Source organism: Leptodactylus fuscus, chromosome 8 (assembly GCF_031893055.1).
Source record: "Leptodactylus fuscus isolate aLepFus1 chromosome 8, aLepFus1.hap2, whole genome shotgun sequence".
Classification (NCBI taxonomy): domain Eukaryota; kingdom Metazoa; phylum Chordata; class Amphibia; order Anura; family Leptodactylidae; genus Leptodactylus; species Leptodactylus fuscus.
In genome coordinates this window covers 31,721,479-31,748,743 of record NC_134272.1, presented here as the reverse complement: position 1 = coordinate 31,748,743, position 27,265 = coordinate 31,721,479, and the positions used below count along the sequence as shown (strand labels likewise).

The 27,265-nt window shown below is 46.3% G+C and overlaps 1 protein-coding gene across 1 annotated transcript in view; it reads right to left on the bottom strand.

Moving 5' to 3' along the window:
• Positions 1-26,629, bottom strand: part of CD28 (CD28 molecule) — a 34,247-nt gene extending 7,618 nt beyond the window's left edge. The window contains 2 exon segments of the mRNA XM_075284803.1: positions 11,636-11,734; positions 26,575-26,629. Coding sequence (XP_075140904.1) covers positions 11,636-11,734; positions 26,575-26,629 — 154 coding nt within the window.
• Positions 26,630-27,265: the final 636 nt, after the last annotated feature.

The following is a 27,265-nucleotide window of genomic DNA, read 5'->3' as shown; positions in this document are numbered from 1 at the left end:
AATTCAAAGAGTATATTGGGAATACAAATACCCTCATTTCTTGCTACTGCCATATAGTGCCAGTGTCTGACTGGGAATTCAAAGAATATATTGGGGTTACGTGCACCCACAATTTTTACTACTGGTATACAGTGCCATTGTCTGACTGGGAATTCAAAGAGTATATTGGGAATACAAATACCCTCATTTCTTGCTACTGCCATATAGTGCCAGTTTCTGACTGGGAATTCAAAGAATATATTGGGGTTACGTGCACCCACAATTTTTACTACTGGTATACAGTGCCATTGTCTGACTGGGAATTCAAAGAATATATTGGGGTTATAAATACCCTCATTTCTTGCTACTGCCATATAGTGCCAGTTTCTGACTGGTAATTCAAAGAATATATTGGGGTTACGTGCACCCACAATTTTTACTACTGGTATACAGTGCCATTGTCTGACTGGGAATTCAAAGAGTATATTGGGAATACAAATACCCTCATTTCTTGCTACTGCCATATAGTGCCAGTGTCTGACTGGGAATTCAAAGAATATATTGGGGTTACGTGCACCCACAATTTTTACTACTGGTATACAGTGCCATTGTCTGACTGGGAATTCAAAGAGTATATTGGGAATACAAATACCCTCATTTCTTGCTACTGCCATATAGTGCCAGTTTCTGACTGGGAATTCAAAGAATATATTGGGGTTACGTGCACCCACAATTTTTACTACTGGTATACAGTGCCATTGTCTGACTGGGAATTCAAAGAGTATATTGGGAATACAAATACCCTCATTTCTTGCTACTGCCATATAGTGCCAGTTTCTGACTGGGAATTCAAAGAATATATTGGGGTTACGTGCACCCACAATTTTTACTACTGGTATACAGTGCCATTGTCTGACTGGGAATTCAAAGAGTATATTGGGAATACAAATACCCTCATTTCTTGCTACTGCCATATAGTGCCAGTTTCTGACTGGGAATTCAAAGAATATATTGGGGTTACGTGCACCCACAATTTTTACTACTGGTATACAGTGCCATTGTCTGACTGGGAATTCAAAGAATATATTGGGGTTATAAATACCCTCATTTCTTGCTACTGCCATATAGTGCCAGTTTCTGACTGGGAATTCAAAGAATATATTGGGGTTACGTGCACCCACAATTTTTACTACTGGTATACAGTGCCATTGTCTGACTGGGAATTCAAAGAATATATTGGGGTTATAAATACCCTCATTTCTTGCTACTGCCATATAGTGCCAGTTTCTGACTGGTAATTCAAAGAATATATTGGGGTTACGTGCACCCACAATTTTTACTACTGGTATACAGTGCCATTGTCTGACTGGGAATTCAAAGAGTATATTGGGAATACAAATACCCTCATTTCTTGCTACTGCCATATAGTGCCAGTGTCTGACTGGGAATTCAAAGAATATATTGGGGTTACGTGCACCCACAATTTTTACTACTGGTATACAGTGCCATTGTCTGACTGGGAATTCAAAGAGTATATTGGGAATACAAATACCCTCATTTCTTGCTACTGCCATATAGTGCCAGTTTCTGACTGGGAATTCAAAGAATATATTGGGGTTACGTGCACCCACAATTTTTACTACTGGTATACAGTGCCATTGTCTGACTGGGAATTCAAAGAGTATATTGGGAATACAAATACCCTCATTTCTTGCTACTGCCATATAGTGCCAGTGTCTGACTGGGAATTCAAAGAATATATTGGGGTTACGTGCACCCACAATTTTTACTACTGGTATACAGTGCCAATTTCTAACTAGGAATTCAAAATGCGCAAGGCTCCCGGAAAGGGACGTGGACGAGGCCGTGGGCGAGGTCGGGGGAATGGTTCTGGGGAGCAAGGTAGCAGTGAAGCCACAGGGCGTCCCGTGCCTACTCCTGTGGGGCAGCAAGCATTGCGCCACTCCACAGTGCCAGGGTTGCTTGCCACATTAACTAAACTGCAGGGTACAAACCTTAGTAGGCCCGAGAACCAGGAACAGGTCTTGCAATGGCTGTCAGAGAACGCTTACAGCACATTGTCCAGCAGCCAGTCAGACTCTGCCTCCTCTCCTCCTATTACCCAACAGTCTTGTCTTCCTTCCTCCCAAAATTCCGAAGCTTTACAGAACAATAACCCAAACTGTCCCTGCTCCCCAGAGCTGTTCTCCGCTCCTTTCATTGTCCCTCAACCTGCCTCTCCACGTCACGATTCCACGAACCTAACAGAGGAGCATCTGTATCCAGATGCTCAAACACTAGAGTCTCCTCCATCTCCGTTCGATTTGGTGGTGGATGACCAGCAACCCACCCTCATCGACGATGATGTGACGCAGTTGCCGTCAGGGCATCCAGTTGACCGGCGCATTGTGCGGGAGGAGGAGATGAGACAGGAGTTGGAAGAGGAAGTGGTGGATGATGAGGACACTGACCCGACCTGGACAGGGGGGATGTCAAGCGGGGAAAGTAGTGTGGATGTTGAGGCAGGTGCAGCACCAAAAAGGGTAGCTAGAGGCAGAGGCAGAGGTCAGCAGCTTAGGCGAAGCCAGGCCACACCCGGAATCTCCCAAGATGTTCCAGTTCGTACCCAGCCCCGAAAAACTCCCACCTCGAGGGCACGTTTCTCGAAGGTGTGGAGTTTTTTCAAGGAATGCGCCGAGGACAGATATAGTGTTGTCTGCACAATTTGCCTCTCGAAATTGATTAGGGGCTCTGAGAAGAGCAACCTGTCCACCACTTCAATGCGCCGTCATTTGGAATCCAAGCACTGGAATCAGTGGCAGGCAGCAACGGCAGGACAAAGGCCGACTGCCGTTCACGCCACTGCCACTGCCTCTGCCTCTGCCACTGCCACTGCTGACTGTGCTGGCGATGCACTCCAGAGGACGAGCCAGGACACCACTTCATCTGCCTCCGCCACTTTGTTGACTTCTACCTCATCCTCCCCTGGTCCTGTCTTATCTCCTTCTCCTGCACCATCAAAGGCACCATCAGGCGTTTCTTTACAACAACCCACCATCTCTCAGACATTGGAGCGGCGGCAGAAATACACTGCTAACCACCCACACGCGCAAGCCTTGAACGCCAACATCGCTAAACTGCTGGCCCAGGAGATGTTGGCGTTCCGGCTTGTTGAAACTCCCGCCTTCCTGGACCTGATGGCAACTGCGGCACCTCGCTATGCCGTCCCTAGCCGTCACTACTTCTCCCGGTGTGCCGTCCCCGCCTTGCACCAGCACGTGTCACTCAACATCAGGCGGGCCCTTAGTTCCGCGCTTTGCACAAAGGTCCACTTGACCACCGACGCGTGGACAAGTGCATGCGGACAGGGACGCTACATTTCACTGACGGCACACTGGGTGAATGTAGTTGAGGCTGGGACTGCTTCCCAAACTGGCCCGGTGTACCTCGTCTCCCCGCCTAACATTCCTGGCAGGGACACGAGAAGAACACCCCCCTCCTCCTCCTCCTCCTCTACCGCCTCCTCCTCCGCCACCGCCTCCTCCTCCGCCACCGCCTCCTCCTCCGCTGTTAGATTGACCCCAGCTACGAGTTGGAAACGTTGCAGCACTGGCGTTGGTAGACGTCAGCAGGCTGTGCTGAAGCTGATCAGCTTGGGGGACAGACAGCACACTGCCTCCGAGGTGAGGGATGCCCTCCTCGATGAGACGGCAATATGGTTTGAGCCGCTGCACCTGGGCCCAGGCATGGTCGTTTGTGATAACGGCCGGAACCTGGTAGCAGCTCTGGAGCTTGCCGGACTCCAACATGTTCCATGCCTGGCCCACGTCTTCAACCTAGTGGTGCAACGTTTCCTAAAGAGCTACCCCAATGTTCCAGAGCTACTGGTGAAAGTGCGGCGCATGTGCGCCCACTTTCGCAAGTCGACAGTAGCCGCTGCTAGCTTAAAATCTCTCCAGCAACGCCTGCATGTGCCACAACACCGGCTTTTGTGCGACGTCCCCACACGCTGGAACTCAACGTTTCAGATGTTGAATAGAGTGGTTGAGCAGCAGAGACCTTTGATGGAATACCAGCTACAAAACCCTAGGGTGCCACAAAGTCAGCTGCCTCAGTTTCACATCCATGAGTGGCCATGGATGAGAGACCTTTGTGACATCCTACGGGTCTTTGAGGAGTCCACAAGGAGGGTGAGCTCTGAGGATGCGATGGTGAGCCTTACAATCCCGCTCTTGTGTGTTCTGAGAGAATCCCTGATTGACATCAGGGATAACTCAGATCACACAGAGGAGTTAGGGATAGCATCCGATCCGTCACAGCTGGAGAGTAGGTCCACACATCTGTCCGCTTCACTGCGTTTAATGGAGGAGGAGGAGGAGGAGGAGGAGGAGGAAGAAGAGTTGTCCGATGATGTGATGGTGATACAGGAGGCTTCCGGGCAACTTCGAATCGTCCCATTGTTGCAGCGCGGATGGGTAGACATGGAGGATGAGGAGGAAATGGAGATTGAACTTTCCGGTGGGGCCAGAGGAGTCATGCCAACTAACACTGTGGCAGACATGGCTGAGTTCATGTTGGGGTGCTTTACAACCGACAAGCGTATTGTCAAAATCATGGAGGACAACCAGTACTGGATCTTTGCTATCCTTGACCCCCGGTATAAAAACAACATCTCGTCTTTTATTCCGGTAGAGGGGAGGGCCAATCGCATCAATGCTTGCCACAGGCAATTGGTGCAGAATATGATGGAGATGTTTCCAGCATGTGACGTTGGCGGCAGGGAGGGCAGTTCCTCCAGTAGGCAACCAAGTTCTCACCGGTCCACACAAACGAGGGGCACACTGTCTAAGGTCTGGGACACCTTGATGGCACCCCCTCGCCAAAGTGCCGCCACGGAGGGTCCTAGTGTCACCAGGCGTGAGAAGTATAGGCGCATGTTGCGGGAATACCTTTCCGACCACAGCCCTGTCCTCTCCGACCCCTCTGCGCCCTACACGTATTGGGTGTCGAAGTTGGACCTGTGGCTTGAACTTGCCCTATATGCCTTGGAGGTGCTGTCCTGTCCTGCCGCCAGCGTCCTATCTGAGAGGGTGTTCAGTGCAGCCGGTGGCATCATCACTGACAAGCGCACCCGTCTGTCAGCTGAGAGTGCCGACCGGCTCACTTTGATAAAAATGAACCACCACTGGGTAGAGCCGTCATTTTTGTGCCCACCTGTGTAAAGCACCCCAACATGAAACTCCATGTCTGTACTCAACCTCTCCAATTCCTCCGCATCCTCATACTCATCCACCATAAGCGTTGCACAATTCTGCTAATACTAGGCTCCCTCCACCCTGATTTCCCCCAACTCTGCTGGTTAGAGGCTCCCTCCACCATGAATTTGCCCAAACTGGGCTGTTTAGAGGCTCCCTCCACCATGAATTGGTCCAAACTGGGTTTTTTAGAGGCTCCCTCCACCATGAATTTGCCCAAACTGGGCTGTTTAGAGGCTCCCTCCACCATGAATTGGTCCAAACTGGGCTGGTTAGAGGCTCCCTCCACCATGAATTTCCCAAAACTTGGCTGTTTAGAGGCTCCCTCCACCATGAATTTGCCCAAACTGGGCTGTTTAGAGGCTCCCTCCACCATTAATTGGTCCAAACTGGGCTGGTTAGAGGCTCCCTCCACCATGAATTTGCCCAAACTGGGGTGGTTAGAGGCTCCCTCCACCATTAATTGGTCCAAACTGGGCTGGTTAGAGGCTCCCTCCACCATGAATTTCCCAAAACTTGGCTGTTTAGAGGCTCCCTCCACCATTAATTGGTCCAAACTGGGCTGGTTAGAGGCTCCCTCCACCATGAATTTGCCCAAACTGGGCTGTTTAGAGGCTCCCTCCACCATTAATTGGTCCAAACTGGGCTGGTTAGAGGCTCCCTCCACCATGAATTTGCCCAAACTGGGCTGTTTAGAGGCTCCCTCCACCATGAATTGGTCCAAACTGGGGTGGTTAGAGGCTCCCTCCACCATGAATTGGTCCAAACTGGGGTGGTTAGAGGCTCCCTCCACCATTAATTGGTCCAAACTGGGCTGGTTAGAGGCTCCCTCCACAATTAATTGGTCCAAACTGGGCTAATTAGAGGCTCCCTCCACCATGAATTGGTCCAAACTGGGTTTTTTAGAGGCTCCCTCCACCATTAATTGGTCCAAACTGGGCTGGTTAGAGGCTCCCTCCACAATTAATTGGTCCAAACTGGGCTAATTAGAGGCTCCCTCCACCATGAATTGGTCCAAACTGGGTTTTTTAGAGGCTCCCTCCACCATGAATTTGCCCAAACTGGGCTGTTTAGAGGCTCCCTCCACCATGAATTGGTCCAAACTGGGCTGGTTAGAGGCTCCCTCCACCATGAATTTCCCAAAACTTGGCTGTTTAGAGGCTCCCTCCACCATTAATTGGTCCAAACTGGGCTGGTTAGAGGCTCCCTCCACCATTAATTGGTCCAAACTGGGCTGGTTAGAGGCTCCCTCCACCATTAATTGGTCCAAACTGGGCTGGTTAGAGGCTCCCTCCACCATGAATTTCCCAAAACTTGGCTGTTTAGAGGCTCCCTCCACCATTAATTGGTCCAAACTGGGCTGGTTAGAGGCTCCCTCCACCATGAATTTGCCCAAACTGGGCTGTTTAGAGGCTCCCTCCACCATGAATTGGTCCAAACTGGGCTGGTTAGAGGCTCCCTCCACCATGAATTTCCCAAAACTTGGCTGTTTAGAGGCTCCCTCCACCATGAATTGGTCCAAACTGGGCTGGTTAGAGGCTCCCTCCACCATGAATTGGTCCAAACTGGGGTGGTTAGAGGCTCCCTCCACCATTAATTGGTCCAAACTGGGCTGGTTAGAGGCTCCCTCCACAATTAATTGGTCCAAACTGGGCTAATTAGAGGCTCCCTCCACCATGAATTGGTCCAAACTGGGTTTTTTAGAGGCTCCCTCCACCATGAATTTGCCCAAACTGGGCTGTTTAGAGGCTCCCTCCACCATGAATTGGTCCAAACTGGGCTGGTTAGAGGCTCCCTCCACCATGAATTTCCCAAAACTTGGCTGTTTAGAGGCTCCCTCCACCATTAATTGGTCCAAACTGGGCTGGTTAGAGGCTCCCTCCACCATTAATTGGTCCAAACTGGGCTGGTTAGAGGCTCCCTCCACCATTAATTGGTCCAAACTGGGCTGGTTAGAGGCTCCCTCCACCATTAATTGGTCCAAACTGGGCTGGTTAGAGGCTCCCTCCACCATTAATTGGTCCAAACTGGGCTGGTTAGAGGCTCCCTCCACCATGAATTTGCCCAAACTGGGCTGTTTAGAGGCTCCCTCCACCATGAATTGGTCCAAACTGGGCTGGTTAGAGGCTCCCTCCACCATGAATTTCCCAAAACTTGGCTGTTTAGAGGCTCCCTCCACCATTAATTGGTCCAAACTGGGCTGGTTAGAGGCTCCCTCCACCATGAATTGGTCCAAACTGGGGTTTTTAGAGGCTCCCTCCACCATGAATTGGTCCAAACTGGGGTTTTTAGAGTCTCCCTCCACCATGAATTGGTCCAAACTGGGGTTTTTAGAGTCTCCCTCCACCATGAATTGGTCCAAACTGGGGTTTTTAGAGGCTCCCTCCACCATGAATTTGCCCAAACTCTGCTGGTTAGAGGCTCAATCCACCCTGATTTTCAAAACAAATGTTGGTGCCAACCTCAACTTACTACAAGGGCCAAATTCACTGCTGGTGACAAGCTCTCCTCACTGCAAGTGCCAAATACACATGTTTCAAGGTGTTTTCCTACTGTCAGAGAGGTGGTATTGAGTGTGTAAAGTGTGTAGTTGTTAGGCTGTGATGTTGGGGTAATAGAGGGTCTTTGGTGTGTTAGATGCCCCCAGACATGCTTCCCCTGCTGTCCCAGTGTCATTCCAGAGGTGTTGGCATCATTTCCTGGGGTGTCATAGTGGACTTGGTGACCCTCCAGACACGGATTTGGGTTTCCCCCTTAACGAGTATCTGTTCCCCATAGACTATAATGGGGTTCGAAACCCGTTCGAACACACGAACATTGAGCGGCTGTTCGAATCGAATTTCGAACCTCGAACATTTTAGTGTTCGCTCATCTCTAGTAACAACATCAGCTCGATTTTAACACAGGAAGTCGTGTGCAGTAAACAAAACCACATAAATAAGGTGATAAGATAATGTTTTGGCATATGATTCTGCAGAGGTTCTGCAAAGGTGAAAGCTCTTTACACACACACAGATATATATATATATATATACACACACACACAGTATATATATTTATACCATAAGTGGTCATATGCAGGGTCACTATCCAAGAAGGGTTAGCATAATCGGAGAAGTGGTCTTGATTAGATTATATCTTCTTTCTGAATGTGCCATCTAACCATTTGTGATACAAAGTGTATGTTATTGTGTGTTCTTTGCAGGTGCTATGTGTACAGGCTGAATGTTATTTGTAACTAGGTGTTATACCATGGGAGGAGTTGCTGAGCATTGCCTTTGGTATGATTACAGGCTAACAGCAGCATGACATTTTGGGGTTATGCTGGGGCAAAGGGTGCATTGTATAAGAATGGTCTTGGGACAGTTGACGTGGTGAACCCATCCACTTACTAGGTTCCAGCAAATGGATGGGTTCACCCCAGAAAGCAGCCACCACATCACAAGGGGTAGAAGGCCTTATCCATGAACATGGCCGGAATTCTCCCCTGTGAGAACAGGATTGATGCTCTCCAGCTCATGGGTGTTAAACCTATATGGACTCCTTACATATCATGTCTACTGTTATCAAGAAAAGTAAAGTTTTGGTTTAAAGAAAGTCTGGTGGTTTTCCTACTGAACACCCTGCACTACCAGTCTGCCTGGGTGTAACTGGATCCAATACACACTGGGAGCTCAAGTCCACCAAAGCGAGAGCTGATGATTATAAGGAGACCTCTGTTCTGTCTCATAGAGAGTGTTCCTAAGTAGTTGATACCCTTCTATTATGCACATGTGTCTTCATTCCTATCCTGCTAACAGTAATGTTTTAAAAGGAGTCTGTCACCAGGAAACTCAATATCGAACCAGCCACAGTGCATTGTAGGCATTATACTGGGCACCATAACACTTTTTTAGATGACCCAATAGAAGCACCATTTCCATGAAAAATCTCAAGTGCATTGGAGTCTGCCAAAGCCTAGATTTTCAAACAAATTACAGAGGCTCTGTCCCCCCCCCCCCTACACACACACACACACACACTGCACTTCTGCCTATTTTGCATATATCTAAAAACTGTTTTTCAAGGAAATGGTCCAACTATTGGATAATCTAACACAATGGTGCTTAGAATAATGTTCCCTACAATGTGAATTCTGTACGACCTTTTGTCATGTCATAGGGTTCATTTTAGCAGTAACCAAAATTGTTGTCATCCAACTGGACCATAGGATTGGTATGCTCAACTGGCCTCTTAAAATGATTGATGGATATATACATATCAACACAGGTGATTGAGATATATATATACACATACTGTATATTAACATCTGGCACTCTGACAGAAAATGTATTAGTCCTATTTAGTATGATGGAAGTTGCTTACCCGTGGTTACACCCAGAACATTGTTCACAAGCAGGTACTATAGTTATGAAGGCTTGCATTATAGCCACCAAACCTCAGTTCATTTCCTTTCTCACACTGCCTATCAATAATAAAATTATACTGTCATGTATGAGTTATAGATCTTGATGTGAAATATTTTAAAGGGCATATTCACCTTGTACCTCTGTTTACATAAAACGTTAAAGTGGTTTTCCGGGCAAAAAAAAATGTTTTGTTTTGTTTTTTATTAAAAAAAAAAAAGTCTGTTAGTGCTACTATTGAGTTGATAAATGCGGCCATATACCTTTTAGCATGTTGTGGGTGATTTCTGGGTGTCTCTGGGAGCTCCTGCTTTTGTTTACTTGTATCAACTTTCTGCTATGTAACTTCCGCACTTACCCCCTCATCTTACTCCTCTCTTCCTTCTTCTCTCCCCTCTCCCGTACACCCCTCCCTGTCTCTCTAGCTATCCCACCCATCTCTACCTACTCAGCCCAACCCCCATGCCATATACTTACCTTCCACGCTTATTCTAGAGGGAGATGCAGTCTCACCAGAAGAAGCCTGGATGGTAAGTATAATGGGGTGGATGGGGGGGGAGTAGTAGTGATGATTCGCTTTCGGATACGAGGAAACGGATCATCACCAAATAATCAGAAAACGTCCATGGGGTTATGGGTAACTATCCACATTTTGATAAATTATGGTATTTAGAAAGTAGAAGGGGGAAGGTGTTTAGACTAGTGTAGGGATTTCTAGTTATCCTGGAAAACCCCTTAAATATCTTTGCAAATTAATGACATTATTTGTAATGTAATGTAAACTTGTAATGATCACGAGTAACAGCCAGACTTTCATGGAGAGAGGGTCCAAGATATAGGTACTGACTTGAGGAGGTTGCAGTGGGACCCTATTATAAAAATCTATTCTGATTGAATTTTCTTCAGATCTTACCCAGCTTCGAACTCAGGACGTTGTCTATGATAGTTAGGTACAGGGATAACTTCTCTGACCAAAACTTCAAAAATATTTTTCAATTTATGGATAATGTAGTGGTGCGTCAAGATATCTCTCTACATATCAGTACATTATAATCTATCAAGACTGACGTCCTGTAATCCTTAAAAACTGCTATCCTAAGATGCATCTGAATTATTAAAAAGCCAAAGGCTCTTAATAATAATGTTCCCCAGTATTAATATTTACACCAGCCAGGAACTGGTATAACTGTCAGTTATAACTCATACCAGATTTCTGCTGTTTGACCACAGGGGGGCCACCCCCTGTGCTATCTGGAGACTCATTTGCATATGGGGAAACCGTGAATATCACTGGAACGATGGCGCGGAGAAGAATTCTAAAGGTAGGGGAAGAATAGCCTTTCTTAAGGCTATTCCAAAGTGGTAGTTCTGCAAAAAGGGATTCTAATGATAGGAATAACCTATCTTACCTTGTGAAAGGACAACCCCATTAAGACGTAGAACATAAATGGCATAAATATAAACTCAGATACAATCTAGGATGGAGGTCTAAGAAAGTAAATACAGAGATTATTCTCAAGGTTTATATGGCATTTCAAGGTATATACCTTATGAGATAAGAGAGACACCAGTCTACAAGCGAAGAAGTGGCTCTCTCCTTGAAACATGTTATAAGCATTTAGATTTGCAGAATAAAAAATTACTTTTCCATACACAACATGGTATCTACTTTTCTGGACCTCTATCATGGGTTGAGTCTCATCCCCACTGCTTTTCCATACATCAGTTGTTATTTCCTAAATCCTGCAGACATTCACCCCTGAGATAATTTTGATACACATGGAATTAGTTTATTTTGTCACATACAACCCAAAAAGGTGAGCATATTTCCACCAATGCCATAATTATACATTGTCCTTGCACCTTGCCTTTGCTGCTTTTTCAGTCTATTGATCAACAAATTACAATCAAAATCCAACCTCTCTTTAACTAGCTCTTCCACAGTCTTGTAATCATATCATCTAAAGAACGTCATCAGACACACAAAAAGCTTACCAGAAGTCAGATATCTTTCACATGGTGATCCCAGCTTCTCCAGGGGATAGCATGATTTGTCGACATATCTGCTACCATTTTCTCCTTCTGCGAAAAGCCCTGGGAAGCAAAAGCAAATAATGTAATACTCATCTACTCTTAGCCCAGACATGAGATCAAACCAACACTGTGCCAATATCTAGTAGGCCTGTCAATTTGTAATTTCCTATACTGAGTTGCCAAGACTGACCGACTGAGTGGCCCAAAACTAAATACTAAAGTTTTCTATCATAAATGCGCCCATTCTGCATCATAAAATGTGCCACTTTATCCATTCTCCGACTGGCTCATCACTTTTAAGAAAAGGGTAAAGAGCCGGCAGGAATCAGGGCCTGCCTGGGGTAAGGTGCCTCGGACTCAGCGCCACACCTCCCATGAGGCGACCTGAAGCGACCGCTTCAGGCAGCGCTATGTCAGGGCCCCAGGGAGGGCGGCATTTTTGATTACCTAAGCCAGTCCAGGACAAGCTGTCCTGGACTGGCTTAGCACGGAGCGGTGGATTGGGGAGGCCGCTGAAGCAGCGCTGCTCCAGCAGCCTCCCCTCACGCTCAGGCAGAGAGCAGGTCCTCTCCCTTCCTGCGAACGCTGCTAAGCCCCACCCCTTTGCTTCACCCCACCCCCTTCGCGCTCTGCTCCGCCCCCTCCTCCCGGGGAGGGGGCAGCTTTCTGTAGTTCGCCTCGGGCGGCGAAAGGGGCAGGTTCACCCCTGCTCGGACTGACAAATTTACTCTAAACTGCCATAAGTTATACCTGAAATTTAGATCAGCATCTTCATTTCTGGCACAAGGGACCTCCCAATATGTGCCCGAATTTTTAAGCGACTGCAGCCTCTTAATTCAGCCAAATCTTATTCCAGTGGAAGAATTGACTAAGTCTGGTGTAGAAAAAACCTGTCTAAATAAATTCCCTCTGTGTTGTATAGTTGACAACTGGATGCTGTTATTCCCTTGTTAATACATGTAGGTTTTTACTGTCCGCTTGAAAATTCGGACATCTTTGGGAATGGACAGTTGACAGGCACAGACTGTAAAAGAATGCACCTGATGTCCATTTAAATCTATGCAAAATGTCACAGACACAGCTAGTGTCCACTGCTAATGTCCGCGCAAGATTTTGAACGGACATTAGCAGCGGACACTTCTGGGAACATTTCTGGGAGGTTCCTTCACAGTCTCAATCTAGCAACACTGACTAGACATCCTGAAATTGTGTAGGACACACTCAACGTGACTTTATTATGAACACCTCAGTCTTAGATAGTTTTTCTGTCAAGTTTACAATATTCTATCTAAAACTTTGTTATATCTGATTTTTAGCTACTATATTCTCATAGTGAGATAACAGTAGAATTTTAGCTAGTCTTGGTAAAGTACTCTGGGGCTTCGGGCAGAGCCGACTGCGCATGTGCGATGCACAATGTACATTTTTTCCTATCAGTATGTCTTTGGAGTATGGGATGGAAATCCACGCAACACGGGGAGAACATACAAACTCCTTTGCAGATGGTTTTTTGCCCTTGGCAGGATTTGAACCCAGGACTCCATCACTGCAAGGCTGCAGTACTAACCACTGAGCCACCGTGTGGCCCCCTATTGTGCTGTTCTGGGGGGGCATTCCTCATCGCTCAGCATCATTTCTGGGTGGTAAGGAATGCCCCCTCTCAGTACAGCGCAATAGATGCTGCTGTGAGAATGGGCGTTACTGAATGAAACGCCCTTCTGACAGTGAAGAGCTATGGTAATGGCACTAATAGCTCTTCACCAGGGAAACAGAACATGAAAGCCGATATTGCGCTGAATTCATTGTACGGTCGGCTTTCTAGAGGTATATAAAACCATATGTGCCCCAGGTGGTGAAGGGTCATGTTTAAGCTTGACGTGGCTGAATCAGCAAGAAACTGCAGCATGAGGCCTCCTGCTTGATCACACCATTGTATATGAAGCTAATCACATATGCAAACCCTTGCCAGATAGCTAAGGCTCTGGTTTTGGCTTTTCCACAACTTTAACAAGGCCTGTTTTCACTGAGGATTTGGAGGTGAACAGCCACTACAATTTCCTCTCCAAACTGCGCTGTGTAAACATGCCCCAAAGACTATGGAATTAGCGTTTTAAGAAGAAAAGGAATCACGCCTAATGCTATAATATCACAAGGTAGGCAATAAGAAGAGGGAGTTCTGAAACACTGCAATTGTGGTAACCACAAGGTGAGGTGTGTGCCCAAAGACAAGTACAGAAAGAGGAGGGAGAATGTCGACTTGAGGTAAAGGAAGTGGCTGCTGAATAGAGATTGTTGTAAACATAATGATAAAGGATGGAGAACAGACTATGGAGAGAATATTGTCTATTGTCTGCAGCTTGCTCTTTGTCAACACAATGCCCAGGGCTTAGAGACTAATAACAGCTTTCACCCTACAAAGAAAATTATATTATACAGTACTGTGCAAAAGGTTTTGGCAGGAGTGGAAAAATGCTTCATAGTAAGAATGTCTCAAAAAACCTTTAAAGGGGCTCTATCATTGGAAAAAGTAATTTTTAACTAATCACATCCTTGCATAGCCTTTAGAAAGGCTATTTCACACCTACCTTTTTTTATGTAAAATGCCTCAGTAGATTTTGAATAAGTCATATGCTAATTAGCTTTTCCGTGCACCCCGGAAGTCTCTTCGTGCACTGTCTTCTGTGTATACAGCACAGGCTGCTGCTGACTCCTCCCTGCTCTCATACACAGCACACAGCATAGAGAGGAGAGCTGACTGACAACTTCCTGTGCATCAAGAAGTCTAATTAGCATATGAATAAAAACTGACTTATTCAAACACTACTGAGGTGATTTACATACAAAAGGTAGGTGTGGAATAGCCTTTCTAAAGGCTATGCAAGGATGTGATTAGTTAAAAATGACTTTTGCCAATGATAGAACCCCTTTAATCCTTTAATAGTCCCACAGTGGGGAAATTTCAGTAAGTGTTAATAGTTTTCCCCTCCTATGTCGGCTCAAATGAATGAGCCGACATAGGAGGGTGCTGCCGCTAGGCGGAAGCCGCGGCCCAGCGCGCCACGGTTTCCGCCTGAAGATAGGACATGTCGCTTCTTTTCTCCGCCAGCAGCCCACCTCTAGCGGAAAAAAGAAGCCCAGCGGTCTACATAGACCTCTAGAGATGAGCAAACACTGTTCGGAACAGCCATTCCGAACAGCACGCTCACAGCACGCTCCCATAGAAATGAAGGTGCTTCCATTCATTTCTATGGGAGCGTGCTGTTCGGATTGGCTGATCCGAACAGTATTCGCTCATCTCTATAGACCACCATTGTAAAGGGGCGGATTTTGAAGCAAAAGCCACTGTCAAAATCCGCCCTTTTGCCCATGTGTGAACGAGCCCTAAGCGCTTGTGCAACTATTTGTACATCACATGACCATGGACTGATTTTTATTCACTGGAAGTAAACAATGGATTACAGCGAAGGTCTAGACAACTGTGAGGAATTGATATAGGAAATATATTGAAAAATTGTATACTTTTAAAATTTATATATATATATATATATATATATATATATATATATATATATATATATATATATATACACACACACACACACATATTTAGCTAGCGGTCTAAAATAATATCTTTACTACTAAATCATCTTGCATTTTCTGCATATTATTCATCCAGTTGGTTAGTCTTCCATTATGGATGGAAAGATTTCCAATTTGCAGTAACCCTAGGCCTGAGTCCACATGGAATCCGCCTCAAAATCCTAACCAAAAAAACGGCTACCATTGAAATCAATGGTACTGGTTTTTTGGTCCGGTATATCAGGCGGGCTCCGCCTCAAATGCCAGACCAAAATACCTCGTCTCAACTCAGCCTACGAGACATAGCAAGTTTTTATACCAAATCTTGATTTGAATACTTGGAAATAGCATTTGTCTTTTAGTGCTTTTGGTAAATGGATGGTAAAAAAAATAGATGGTAAAAAAGTATAAATTTTTTACATAATAGAAAGAGTTAAATACACCTTTCCACATTCAAAATAGCGGTGTCCCTCTCATTAATTGAAATTAGAGATCAATGGTGGGTCACTGGACTGGTAGTGACTCTTTAGGGATGGGTGTGGGACTTTTTATGTCAATTATTTTAGATATAGTTTAAAGAGATTCTATCATTAGAATCCCTTTTAGAACTAAGAACATGTCGGAATAGCCTTAAGAAAGGCTATTCTTCTCTTACCTTTATTATTCTGCCATTCCTGAGAAATTTCGTACTTCTTCCTTATTAGAGATGAGCGAACACTAAAATGTTCGAGGTTCGAAATTCGATTCGAACAGCCGCTCAATGTTCGTGTGTTCGAACGGGTTTCGAACCCCATTATAGTCTATGGGGAACAGATACTCGTTAAGGGGGAAACCCAAATCCGTGTCTGGAGGGTCACCAAGTCCACTATGACACCCCAGGAAATGATGCCAACACCTCTGGAATGACACTGGGACAGCAGGGGAAGCATGTCTGGGGGCATCTAACACACCAAAGACCCTCTATTACCCCAACATCACAGCCTAACAACTACACACTTTACACACTCAATACCACCTCTCTGACAGTAGGAAAACACCTTGAAACATGTGTATTTGGCACTTGCAGTGAGGAGAGCTTGTCACCAGCAGTGAATTTGGCCCTTGTAGTAAGTTGAGGTTGGCACCAACATTTGTTTTGAAAATCAGGGTGGATTGAGCCTCTAACCAGCAGAGTTTGGGCAAATTCATGGTGGAGGGAGCCTCTAAAAACCCCAGTTTGGACCAATTCATGGTGGAGGGAGACTCTAAAAACCCCAGTTTGGACCAATTCATGGTGGAGGGAGACTCTAAAAACCCCAGTTTGGACCAATTCATGGTGGAGGGAGCCTCTAAAAACCCCAGTTTGGACCAATTCATGGTGGAGGGAGCCTCTAACCAGCCCAGTTTGGACCAATTAATGGTGGAGGGAGCCTCTAAACAGCCAAGTTTTGGGAAATTCATGGTGGAGGGAGCCTCTAACCAGCCCAGTTTGGACCAATTCATGGTGGAGGGAGCCTCTAAACAGCCCAGTTTGGGCAAATTCATGGTGGAGGGAGCCTCTAACCAGCCCAGTTTGGACCAATTAATGGTGGAGGGAGCCTCTAACCAGCCCAGTTTGGACCAATTAATGGTGGAGGGAGCCTCTAACCAGCCCAGTTTGGACCAATTAATGGTGGAGGGAGCCTCTAACCAGCCCAGTTTGGACCAATTAATGGTGGAGGGAGCCTCTAACCAGCCCAGTTTGGACCAATTAATGGTGGAGGGAGCCTCTAAACAGCCAAGTTTTGGGAAATTCATGGTGGAGGGAGCCTCTAACCAGCCCAGTTTGGACCAATTCATGGTGGAGGGAGCCTCTAAACAGCCCAGTTTGGGCAAATTCATGGTGGAGGGAGCCTCTAAAAAACCCAGTTTGGACCAATTCATGGTGGAGGGAGCCTCTAATTAGCCCAGTTTGGACCAATTAATTGTGGAGGGAGCCTCTAACCAGCCCAGTTTGGACCAATTAATGGTGGAGGGAGCCTCTAACCACCCCAGTTTGGACCAATTCATGGTGGAGGGAGCCTCTAACCAGCCCAGTTTGGACCAATTCATGGTGGAGGGAGCCTCTAAACAGCCAAGTTTTGGGAAATTCATGGTGGAGGGAGCCTCTAACCAGCCCAGTTTGGACCAATTCATGGTGGAGGGAGCCTCTAAACAGCCCAGTTTGGGCAAATTCATGGTGGAGGGAGCCTCTAACCAGCCCAGTTTGGACCAATTAATGGTGGAGGGAGCCTCTAAACAGCCAAGTTTTGGGAAATTCATGGTGGAGGGAGCCTCTAACCAGCCCAGTTTGGACCAATTAATGGTGGAGGGAGCCTCTAACCAGCCCAGTTTGGACCAATTAATGGTGGAGGGAGCCTCTAACCAGCCCAGTTTGGACCAATTAATGGTGGAGGGAGCCTCTAAACAGCCAAGTTTTGGGAAATTCATGGTGGAGGGAGCCTCTAACCAGCCCAGTTTGGACCAATTCATGGTGGAGGGAGCCTCTAAACAGCCCAGTTTGGGCAAATTCATGGTGGAGGGAGCCTCTAAAAAACCCAGTTTGGACCAATTCATGGTGGAGGGAGCCTCTAATTAGCCCAGTTTGGACCAATTAATTGTGGAGGGAGCCTCTAACCAGCCCAGTTTGGACCAATTAATGGTGGAGGGAGCCTCTAAAAAACCCAGTTTGGACCAATTCATGGTGGAGGGAGCCTCTAATTAGCCCAGTTTGGACCAATTAATTGTGGAGGGAGCCTCTAACCAGCCCAGTTTGGACCAATTAATGGTGGAGGGAGCCTCTAACCACCCCAGTTTGGACCAATTCATGGTGGAGGGAGCCTCTAACCACCCCAGTTTGGACCAATTCATGGTGGAGGGAGCCTCTAAACAGCCCAGTTTGGGCAAATTCATGGTGGAGGGAGCCTCTAACCAGCCCAGTTTGGACCAATTAATGGTGGAGGGAGCCTCTAAACAGCCCAGTTTGGGCAAATTCATGGTGGAGGGAGCCTCTAACCAGCCCAGTTTGGACCAATTAATGGTGGAGGGAGCCTCTAAACAGCCAAGTTTTGGGAAATTCATGGTGGAGGGAGCCTCTAACCAGCCCAGTTTGGACCAATTAATGGTGGAGGGAGCCTCTAACCACCCCAGTTTGGGCAAATTCATGGTGGAGGGAGCCTCTAACCAGCCCAGTTTGGACCAATTAATGGTGGAGGGAGCCTCTAAACAGCCCAGTTTGGGCAAATTCATGGTGGAGGGAGCCTCTAAACAGCCAAGTTTTGGGAAATTCATGGTGGAGGGAGCCTCTAACCAGCCCAGTTTGGACCAATTCATGGTGGAGGGAGCCTCTAAACAGCCCAGTTTGGGCAAATTCATGGTGGAGGGAGCCTCTAAAAAACCCAGTTTGGACCAATTCATGGTGGAGGGAGCCTCTAAACAGCCCAGTTTGGGCAAATTCATGGTGGAGGGAGCCTCTAACCAGCAGAGTTGGGGGAAATCAGGGTGGAGGGAGCCTAGTATTAGCAGAATTGTGCAACGCTTATGGTGGATGAGTATGAGGATGCGGAGGAATTGGAGAGGTTGAGTACAGACATGGAGTTTCATGTTGGGGTGCTTTACACAGGTGGGCACAAAAATGACGGCTCTACCCAGTGGTGGTTCATTTTTATCAAAGTGAGCCGGTCGGCACTCTCAGCTGACAGACGGGTGCGCTTGTCAGTGATGATGCCACCGGCTGCACTGAACACCCTCTCAGATAGGACGCTGGCGGCAGGACAGGACAGCACCTCCAAGGCATATAGGGCAAGTTCAAGCCACAGGTCCAACTTCGACACCCAATACGTGTAGGGCGCAGAGGGGTCGGAGAGGACAGGGCTGTGGTCGGAAAGGTATTCCCGCAACATGCGCCTATACTTCTCACGCCTGGTGACACTAGGACCCTCCGTGGCGGCACTTTGGCGAGGGGGTGCCATCAAGGTGTCCCAGACCTTAGACAGTGTGCCCCTCGTTTGTGTGGACCGGTGAGAACTTGGTTGCCTACTGGAGGAACTGCCCTCCCTGCCGCCAACGTCACATGCTGGAAACATCTCCATCATATTCTGCACCAATTGCCTGTGGCAAGCATTGATGCGATTGGCCCTCCCCTCTACCGGAATAAAAGACGAGATGTTGTTTTTATACCGGGGGTCAAGGATAGCAAAGATCCAGTACTGGTTGTCCTCCATGATTTTGACAATACGCTTGTCGGTTGTAAAGCACCCCAACATGAACTCAGCCATGTCTGCCACAGTGTTAGTTGGCATGACTCCTCTGGCCCCACCGGAAAGTTCAATCTCCATTTCCTCCTCATCCTCCATGTCTACCCATCCGCGCTGCAACAATGGGACGATTCGAAGTTGCCCGGAAGCCTCCTGTATCACCATCACATCATCGGACAACTCTTCTTCCTCCTCCTCCTCCTCCTCCTCCTCCATTAAACGCAGTGAAGCGGACAGATGTGTGGACCTACTCTCCAGCTGTGACGGATCGGATGCTATCCCTAACTCCTCTGTGTGATCTGAGTTATCCCTGATGTCAATCAGGGATTCTCTCAGAACACACAAGAGCGGGATTGTAAGGCTCACCATCGCATCCTCAGAGCTCACCCTCCTTGTGGACTCCTCAAAGACCCGTAGGATGTCACAAAGGTCTCTCATCCATGGCCACTCATGGATGTGAAACTGAGGCAGCTGACTTTGTGGCACCCTAGGGTTTTGTAGCTGGTATTCCATCAAAGGTCTCTGCTGCTCAACCACTCTATTCAACATCTGAAACGTTGAGTTCCAGCGTGTGGGGACGTCGCACAAAAGCCGGTGTTGTGGCACATGCAGGCGTTGCTGGAGAGATTTTAAGCTAGCAGCGGCTACTGTCGACTTGCGAAAGTGGGCGCACATGCGCCGCACTTTCACCAGTAGCTCTGGAACATTGGGGTAGCTCTTTAGGAAACGTTGCACCACTAGGTTGAAGACGTGGGCCAGGCATGGAACATGTTGGAGTCCGGCAAGCTCCAGAGCTGCTACCAGGTTCCGGCCGTTATCACAAACGACCATGCCTGGGCCCAGGTGCAGCGGCTCAAACCATATTGCCGTCTCATCGAGGAGGGCATCCCTCACCTCGGAGGCAGTGTGCTGTCTGTCCCCCAAGCTGATCAGCTTCAGCACAGCCTGCTGACGTCTACCAACGCCAGTGCTGCAACGTTTCCAACTCGTAGCTGGGGTCAATCTAACAGCGGAGGAGGAGGCGGTGGCGGAGGAGGAGGCGGTGGCGGAGGAGGAGGCGGTAGAGGAGGAGGAGGAGGAGGGGGGTGTTCTTCTCGTGTCCCTGCCAGGAATGTTAGGCGGGGAGACGAGGTACACCGGGCCAGTTTGGGAAGCAGTCCCAGCCTCAACTACATTCACCCAGTGTGCCGTCAGTGAAATGTAGCGTCCCTGTCCGCATGCACTTGTCCACGCGTCGGTGGTCAAGTGGACCTTTGTGCAAAGCGCGGAACTAAGGGCCCGCCTGATGTTGAGTGACACGTGCTGGTGCAAGGCGGGGACGGCACACCGGGAGAAGTAGTGACGGCTAGGGACGGCATAGCGAGGTGCCGCAGTTGCCATCAGGTCCAGGAAGGCGGGAGTTTCAACAAGCCGGAACGCCAACATCTCCTGGGCCAGCAGTTTAGCGATGTTGGCGTTCAAGGCTTGCGCGTGTGGGTGGTTAGCAGTGTATTTCTGCCGCCGCTCCAATGTCTGAGAGATGGTGGGTTGTTGTAAAGAAACGCCTGATGGTGCCTTTGATGGTGCAGGAGAAGGAGATAAGACAGGACCAGGGGAGGATGAGGTAGAAGTCAACAAAGTGGCGGAGGCAGATGAAGTGGTGTCCTGGCTCGTCCTCTGGAGTGCATCGCCAGCACAGTCAGCAGTGGCAGTGGCAGAGGCAGAGGCAGAGGCAGTGGCAGTGGCGTGAACGGCAGTCGGCCTTTGTCCTGCCGTTGCTGCCTGCCACTGATTCCAGTGCTTGGATTCCAAATGACGGCGCATTGAAGTGGTGGACAGGTTGCTCTTCTCAGAGCCCCTAATCAATTTCGAGAGGCAAATTGTGCAGACAACACTATATCTGTCCTCGGCGCATTCCTTGAAAAAACTCCACACCTTCGAGAAACGTGCCCTCGAGGTGGGAGTTTTTCGGGGCTGGGTACGAACTGGAACATCTTGGGAGATTCCGGGTGTGGCCTGGCTTCGCCTAAGCTGCTGACCTCTGCCTCTGCCTCTAGCTACCCTTTTTGGTGCTGCACCTGCCTCAACATCCACACTACTTTCCCCGCTTGACATCCCCCCTGTCCAGGTCGGGTCAGTGTCCTCATCATCCACCACTTCCTCTTCCAACTCCTGTCTCATCTCCTCCTCCCGCACAATGCGCCGGTCAACTGGATGCCCTGACGGCAACTGCGTCACATCATCGTCGATGAGGGTGGGTTGCTGGTCATCCACCACCAAATCGAACGGAGATGGAGGAGACTCTAGTGTTTGAGCATCTGGATACAGATGCTCCTCTGTTAGGTTCGTGGAATCGTGACGTGGAGAGGCAGGTTGAGGGACAATGAAAGGAGCGGAGAACAGCTCTGGGGAGCAGGGACAGTTTGGGTTATTGTTCTGTAAAGCTTCGGAATTTTGGGAGGAAGGAAGACAAGACTGTTGGGTAATAGGAGGAGAGGAGGCAGAGTCTGACTGGCTGCTGGACAATGTGCTGTAAGCGTTCTCTGACAGCCATTGCAAGACCTGTTCCTGGTTCTCGGGCCTACTAAGGTTTGTACCCTGCAGTTTAGTTAATGTGGCAAGCAACCCTGGCACTGTGGAGTGGCGCAATGCTTGCTGCCCCACAGGAGTAGGCACGGGACGCCCTGTGGCTTCACTGCTACCTTGCTCCCCAGAACCATTCCCCCGACCTCGCCCACGGCCTCGTCCACGTCCCTTTCCGGGAGCCTTGCGCATTTTGAATTCCTAGTTAGAAATTGGCACTGTATACCAGTAGTAAAAATTGTGGGTGCACGTAACCCCAATATATTCTTTGAATTCCCAGTCAGAAACTGGCACTATATGGCAGTAGCAAGAAATGAGGGTATTTGTATTCCCAATATACTCTTTGAATTCCCAGTCAGACAATGGCACTGTATACCAGTAGTAAAAATTGTGGGTGCACGTAACCCCAATATATTCTTTGAATTCCCAGTCAGACACTGGCACTATATGGCAGTAGCAAGAAATGAGGGTATTTGTATTCCCAATATACTCTTTGAATTCCCAGTCAGACAATGGCACTGTATACCAGTAGTAAAAATTGTGGGTGCACGTAACCCCAATATATTCTTTGAATTCCCAGTCAGACACTGGCACTATATGGCAGTAGCAAGAAATGAGGGTATTTGTATTCCCAATATACTCTTTGAATTCCCAGTCAGACAATGGCACTGTATACCAGTAGTAAAAATTGTGGGTGCACGTAACCCCAATATATTCTTTGAATTACCAGTCAGAAACTGGCACTATATGGCAGTAGCAAGAAATTAGGGTATTTATAACCCCAATATATTCTTTGAATTCCCAGTCAGACAATGGCACTGTATACCAGTAGTAAAAATTGTGGGTGCACGTAACCCCAATATATTCTTTGAATTCCCAGTCAGAAACTGGCACTATATGGCAGTAGCAAGAAATGAGGGTATTTATAACCCCAATATATTCTTTGAATTCCCAGTCAGACAATGGCACTGTATACCAGTAGTAAAAATTGTGGGTGCACGTAACCCCAATATATTCTTTGAATTCCCAGTCAGACACTGGCACTATATGGCAGTAGCAAGAAATGAGGGTATTTGTATTCCCAATATATTCTTTGAATTCCCAGTCAGACAATGGCACTGTATACCAGTAGTAAAAATTGTGGGTGCACGTAACCCCAATATATTCTTTGAATTACCAGTCAGAAACTGGCACTATATGGCAGTAGCAAGAAATGAGGGTATTTGTATTCCCAATATATTCTTTGAATTCCCAGTCAGACAATGGCACTGTATACCAGTAGTAAAAATTGTGGGTGTATATAGCCCCAATTCTATTGCTAGGGGACTTGCAGGGTATTTCTGGGGTGAAGGTGGGGGGGCACACCGTTGGAACGGGTATCGGGGTATATATCGGGTATACGGGAATACACTGACAGTGTATTCCATTCAGGATCCTGGGAAAGCTGGGTTGCGGCGATTGAGCCCGTCAGTGCCACGTTACACTGACAAGCTTCTCCCTGGAATTTAGCTCTTACAAGAGCTGTTGGTTGTCTTCTCCTTCCTATCCTAGCCTGTCCCTGCCTACCCAGAATCTAAGCCCTAGCTAGCTGGACGGAAACCTCCGTCCTCGGTGAATTGCAAGCTCAGAATGACGCGAAGCTGGGCGTCGCTGTTCTTTTAAATTAGAGGTCACATGTTTTCGGCAGCCAATGGGTTTTGCCTACTTTTTTCAACGTCACCGGTGTCGTAGTTCCTGTCCCACCTACCCAGCGCTGTTATTGGAGCAAAAAAGGCGCCAGGGAAGGTGGGAGGGGAATCGAGTAATGGCGCACTTTACCACGCGGTGTTCGATTCGATTCGAACATGCCGAACAGCCTAATATCCGATCGAACATGAGTTCGATAGAACACTGTTCGCTCATCTCTATTCCTTATGTAAAAGAGTCTTCAGAAAGCACAGGGTCATTCCCCTTTGCTCAAAAAGCAGGGGGGTCCCCTGTGCTGTCCGAAAACTCTCCAGTGACACCTCCATCTTCTTCTTCCTCTTTGCCGCATCATTGGCAGAGTCTTCAGCCAAAAGAGCTGACTGTGCATGTCCGTTGGCCATTTTCCTCTTACTCTAGTGTCCATTTGACCACAGGAGAATGGCTGACGGACATGCGCAGTTGGCTCTTTCAGAAGAAGACGTGGCCGATGACGCGAAGAAGAAGATGGAGGCGTTGCTATAGAGTTTTCGGACAGCACAGGGGACGCCCATTGTGCTGTTTGAGCGCAGGGGACACCCCCTTGTGCTTTCTGAAAGCTCATTTACATATGGAAGAAATACGAAATTTCTCAGGAACGGCGGCATGGATCAGAATAATAAAGGTAAGAGAAGAATAGCCTTTCTTAAGGCTATTCTGATGTGTTCTTAGTTCAAAAAGGAATTCTAATTATAGAATCCCTTTAAGAAAAAAGTCATGGAAAACCTTTTTATAAGTCATCACATACTGTGATTAAAATCCTGGAAACTTTGTTTTTATTTTATTGTTTGTTCTGTTTTATATCTTTTGCTACAATCCGTATATATTACACTGAAGGGATTATTCATTTTCTGATGTCTACTGACCAATTATGTGGGTAATCTGGTAAGTCAGTCTCTGTCCACAGGATAAGTAGTCATTAGATTTCCCATTGGAACACGCATTGTTCATCAGAACGGGGGTCCTGTGTGCCCCATATGAATAAATTGACAGGTCGCACATGCATACTGGCACTCAATTTATCAGTATGGGGCTTAAGAGAAGAGACGCTGAATACAGTAGTTGGCTGCTATGGAAATATTATGGAACAGTATTGAGCTGCAGCATGTAAGCATACAGCCGCTGCACCTATATATGGCCTTCATCTGATCTATTGGAGTCCCATTGCTATAAGAACAGGATGTATCTCTTTGTGCTCATTGCTAGCTATGTTCATCAGTGATAGACAATGAATCTTATCTGTACTACAAAAAAAATGGTAAAAATATGTTGACATTGAAATAGTCATCTCACTGTGAACAATAGGGAGGGGCATAGTCACATAGTTACTATAACTGAAACCTGCCTTAAAGAACTGTTTTCACTAAAACAGTGTCTATGCATGTCCAAAAGGGTAGAACATAAAAGCAAAAGTGAGAATCAATGTCTACAACCGAAGAAGTCCTGAAACAATGAAAAATCTCATCGATAGTGCCCACTATGACAAATGTCCTCCAATTTATTCCAATTCTCAGAAAATCTTAGAAAAACAAATGCAGTGGTGACCTCAAAGTTTCCAAACCCCACCATCGAAAAAAACTGCTAGTAACATCATTGTCTAACACTTCAAAGAGCGCCCTGCACTTTACTATAAACTCATAAGGTGAATACCTGCCGCAAAACTGAAAGTGAAGCACGTCTATCAACCACAATATGTCTATATACGAAAGGCTGCAAAGAACCAAAGCTGGAAGAAACACTTAGCAAGTAAAGTCGTTCTTCATTGTAAACTGGGTCCAAATTCTTATACAAAGACATTAAGATAAAATGATGTGATCCTTTTAATTTCAGTTAACATTGCGGGTTTACTTATGTTATGCTCATCCAGTACTACACTGTGGGTTTAATTAGATTTTGCTCTTATAATAAAACATTCAGATTTATCTAGAATTCTAAGAGAAATCTGAGAAGATGCATATAATGATGTAGCCGTCTTCACCTTGAATCAGATAACTCACTGAACCATGTAAAACAATGGGGAAAAGCTGAGCACATTAATAGTTGTGCTATATTACATCTATATACAGTATCTAAGAAAGTAAGATAATCTATAGTAATTTTAATGCTACTGTTTTTCATATAGAATAAAATAATTGGCATATGGCATAAAATAACTAGTCTATTAAAAATAGTAGTAGAAAAAAATGCAGAGGCAGCACAGCATACAAAATGGGTGCAAAGCCAAACTAGAAGATGGCTAATCTTCAACTTTATATAAGAAATGGAAAAAATGGCAGCACTCCAACATTTATAAAAAGTGTGGGTTTATTCCAGGGTTTATTCTATTAAAAATGTTATCATGGTTGTACATTCAGTGAGAGTGATCAGGGACCACTATAACCTAAATCTTTAGCAATAACCAAACCTCAGCACTGGTAAGAACCACAAATGTACACTAATAATATAACGGAAAATGTTAGTGAGAGACAAATGGTGAGAAGTCTTATAGAAACAGAGATTAAAGTGAATGTAGAATGTACATTTATATACCACATACATACTATAAATATGGGACAAGTATCAGCTACGCCTATAACAAATCAGACATATCTTTCTATGCGATGCAAGTGTAATGTGTGGTCACTACAACTACAATCACTGTTAATGGCATTTCTGCAGAACATGGTAAGATTTAGGAACAAAAATTACATATTATGTATATTACATAAAAGGTAGTCAGATATTAGATAATAGCAGTCATAAAAGAGATAGTTCAGTCTAAATACAGATTGATGACAGACTCACCTATGCTTTGAACCAGCAGGATTAGACCTACAGACCAGATCATCCGCAGAACCATGACTGCACTAAAGGATGATATATACCGCCATACACCTGTGAAAACTAGAAAAAGTGACCAGAACTAGTTGGCATAAAGTCACTTTTATCTCATCATTCAGACATCACTAAAGCTGAAGAAACAATCATCTAAGTTGGATACAGACGGGAAACATCTTTGACTATTATCTTCAGCTTCTACAGTGACTATAATACATGTCTCTCATTTTTTCCTAGGTCTATCTCCTCCTCTATAGTTACGCAATACCCTTTCATTCAGCTCTATAACATAAGAAGGCAGGAAACCACCATGATGACTTCAACTTTTCTACACATTTATGCACAAACAGCATTTACTCAAACTGATCAAAAGAATTCCAATTCCTTTTTCTATTTTTCAAAGAACAATGAGGGGTTTTTATTGAAAAGGTATAAAATATTTATAGTTCTGATACTGTGAAGGCTATCTTAAGTGTTTTATTCCTTCTTTTAAAATATACAAATTCTAGAATATAGTAGAGACCTGCAGTACAGACCAAAAGTTTGGACACACGTTCTCATTCAAAGAGTTTGCTGTATTTTCATGACTATGAAAATTGTAGATTCACACTGAAGGCATCAAAATAAAAAATAAAAAAGTGTGAAACAACTGAAAATC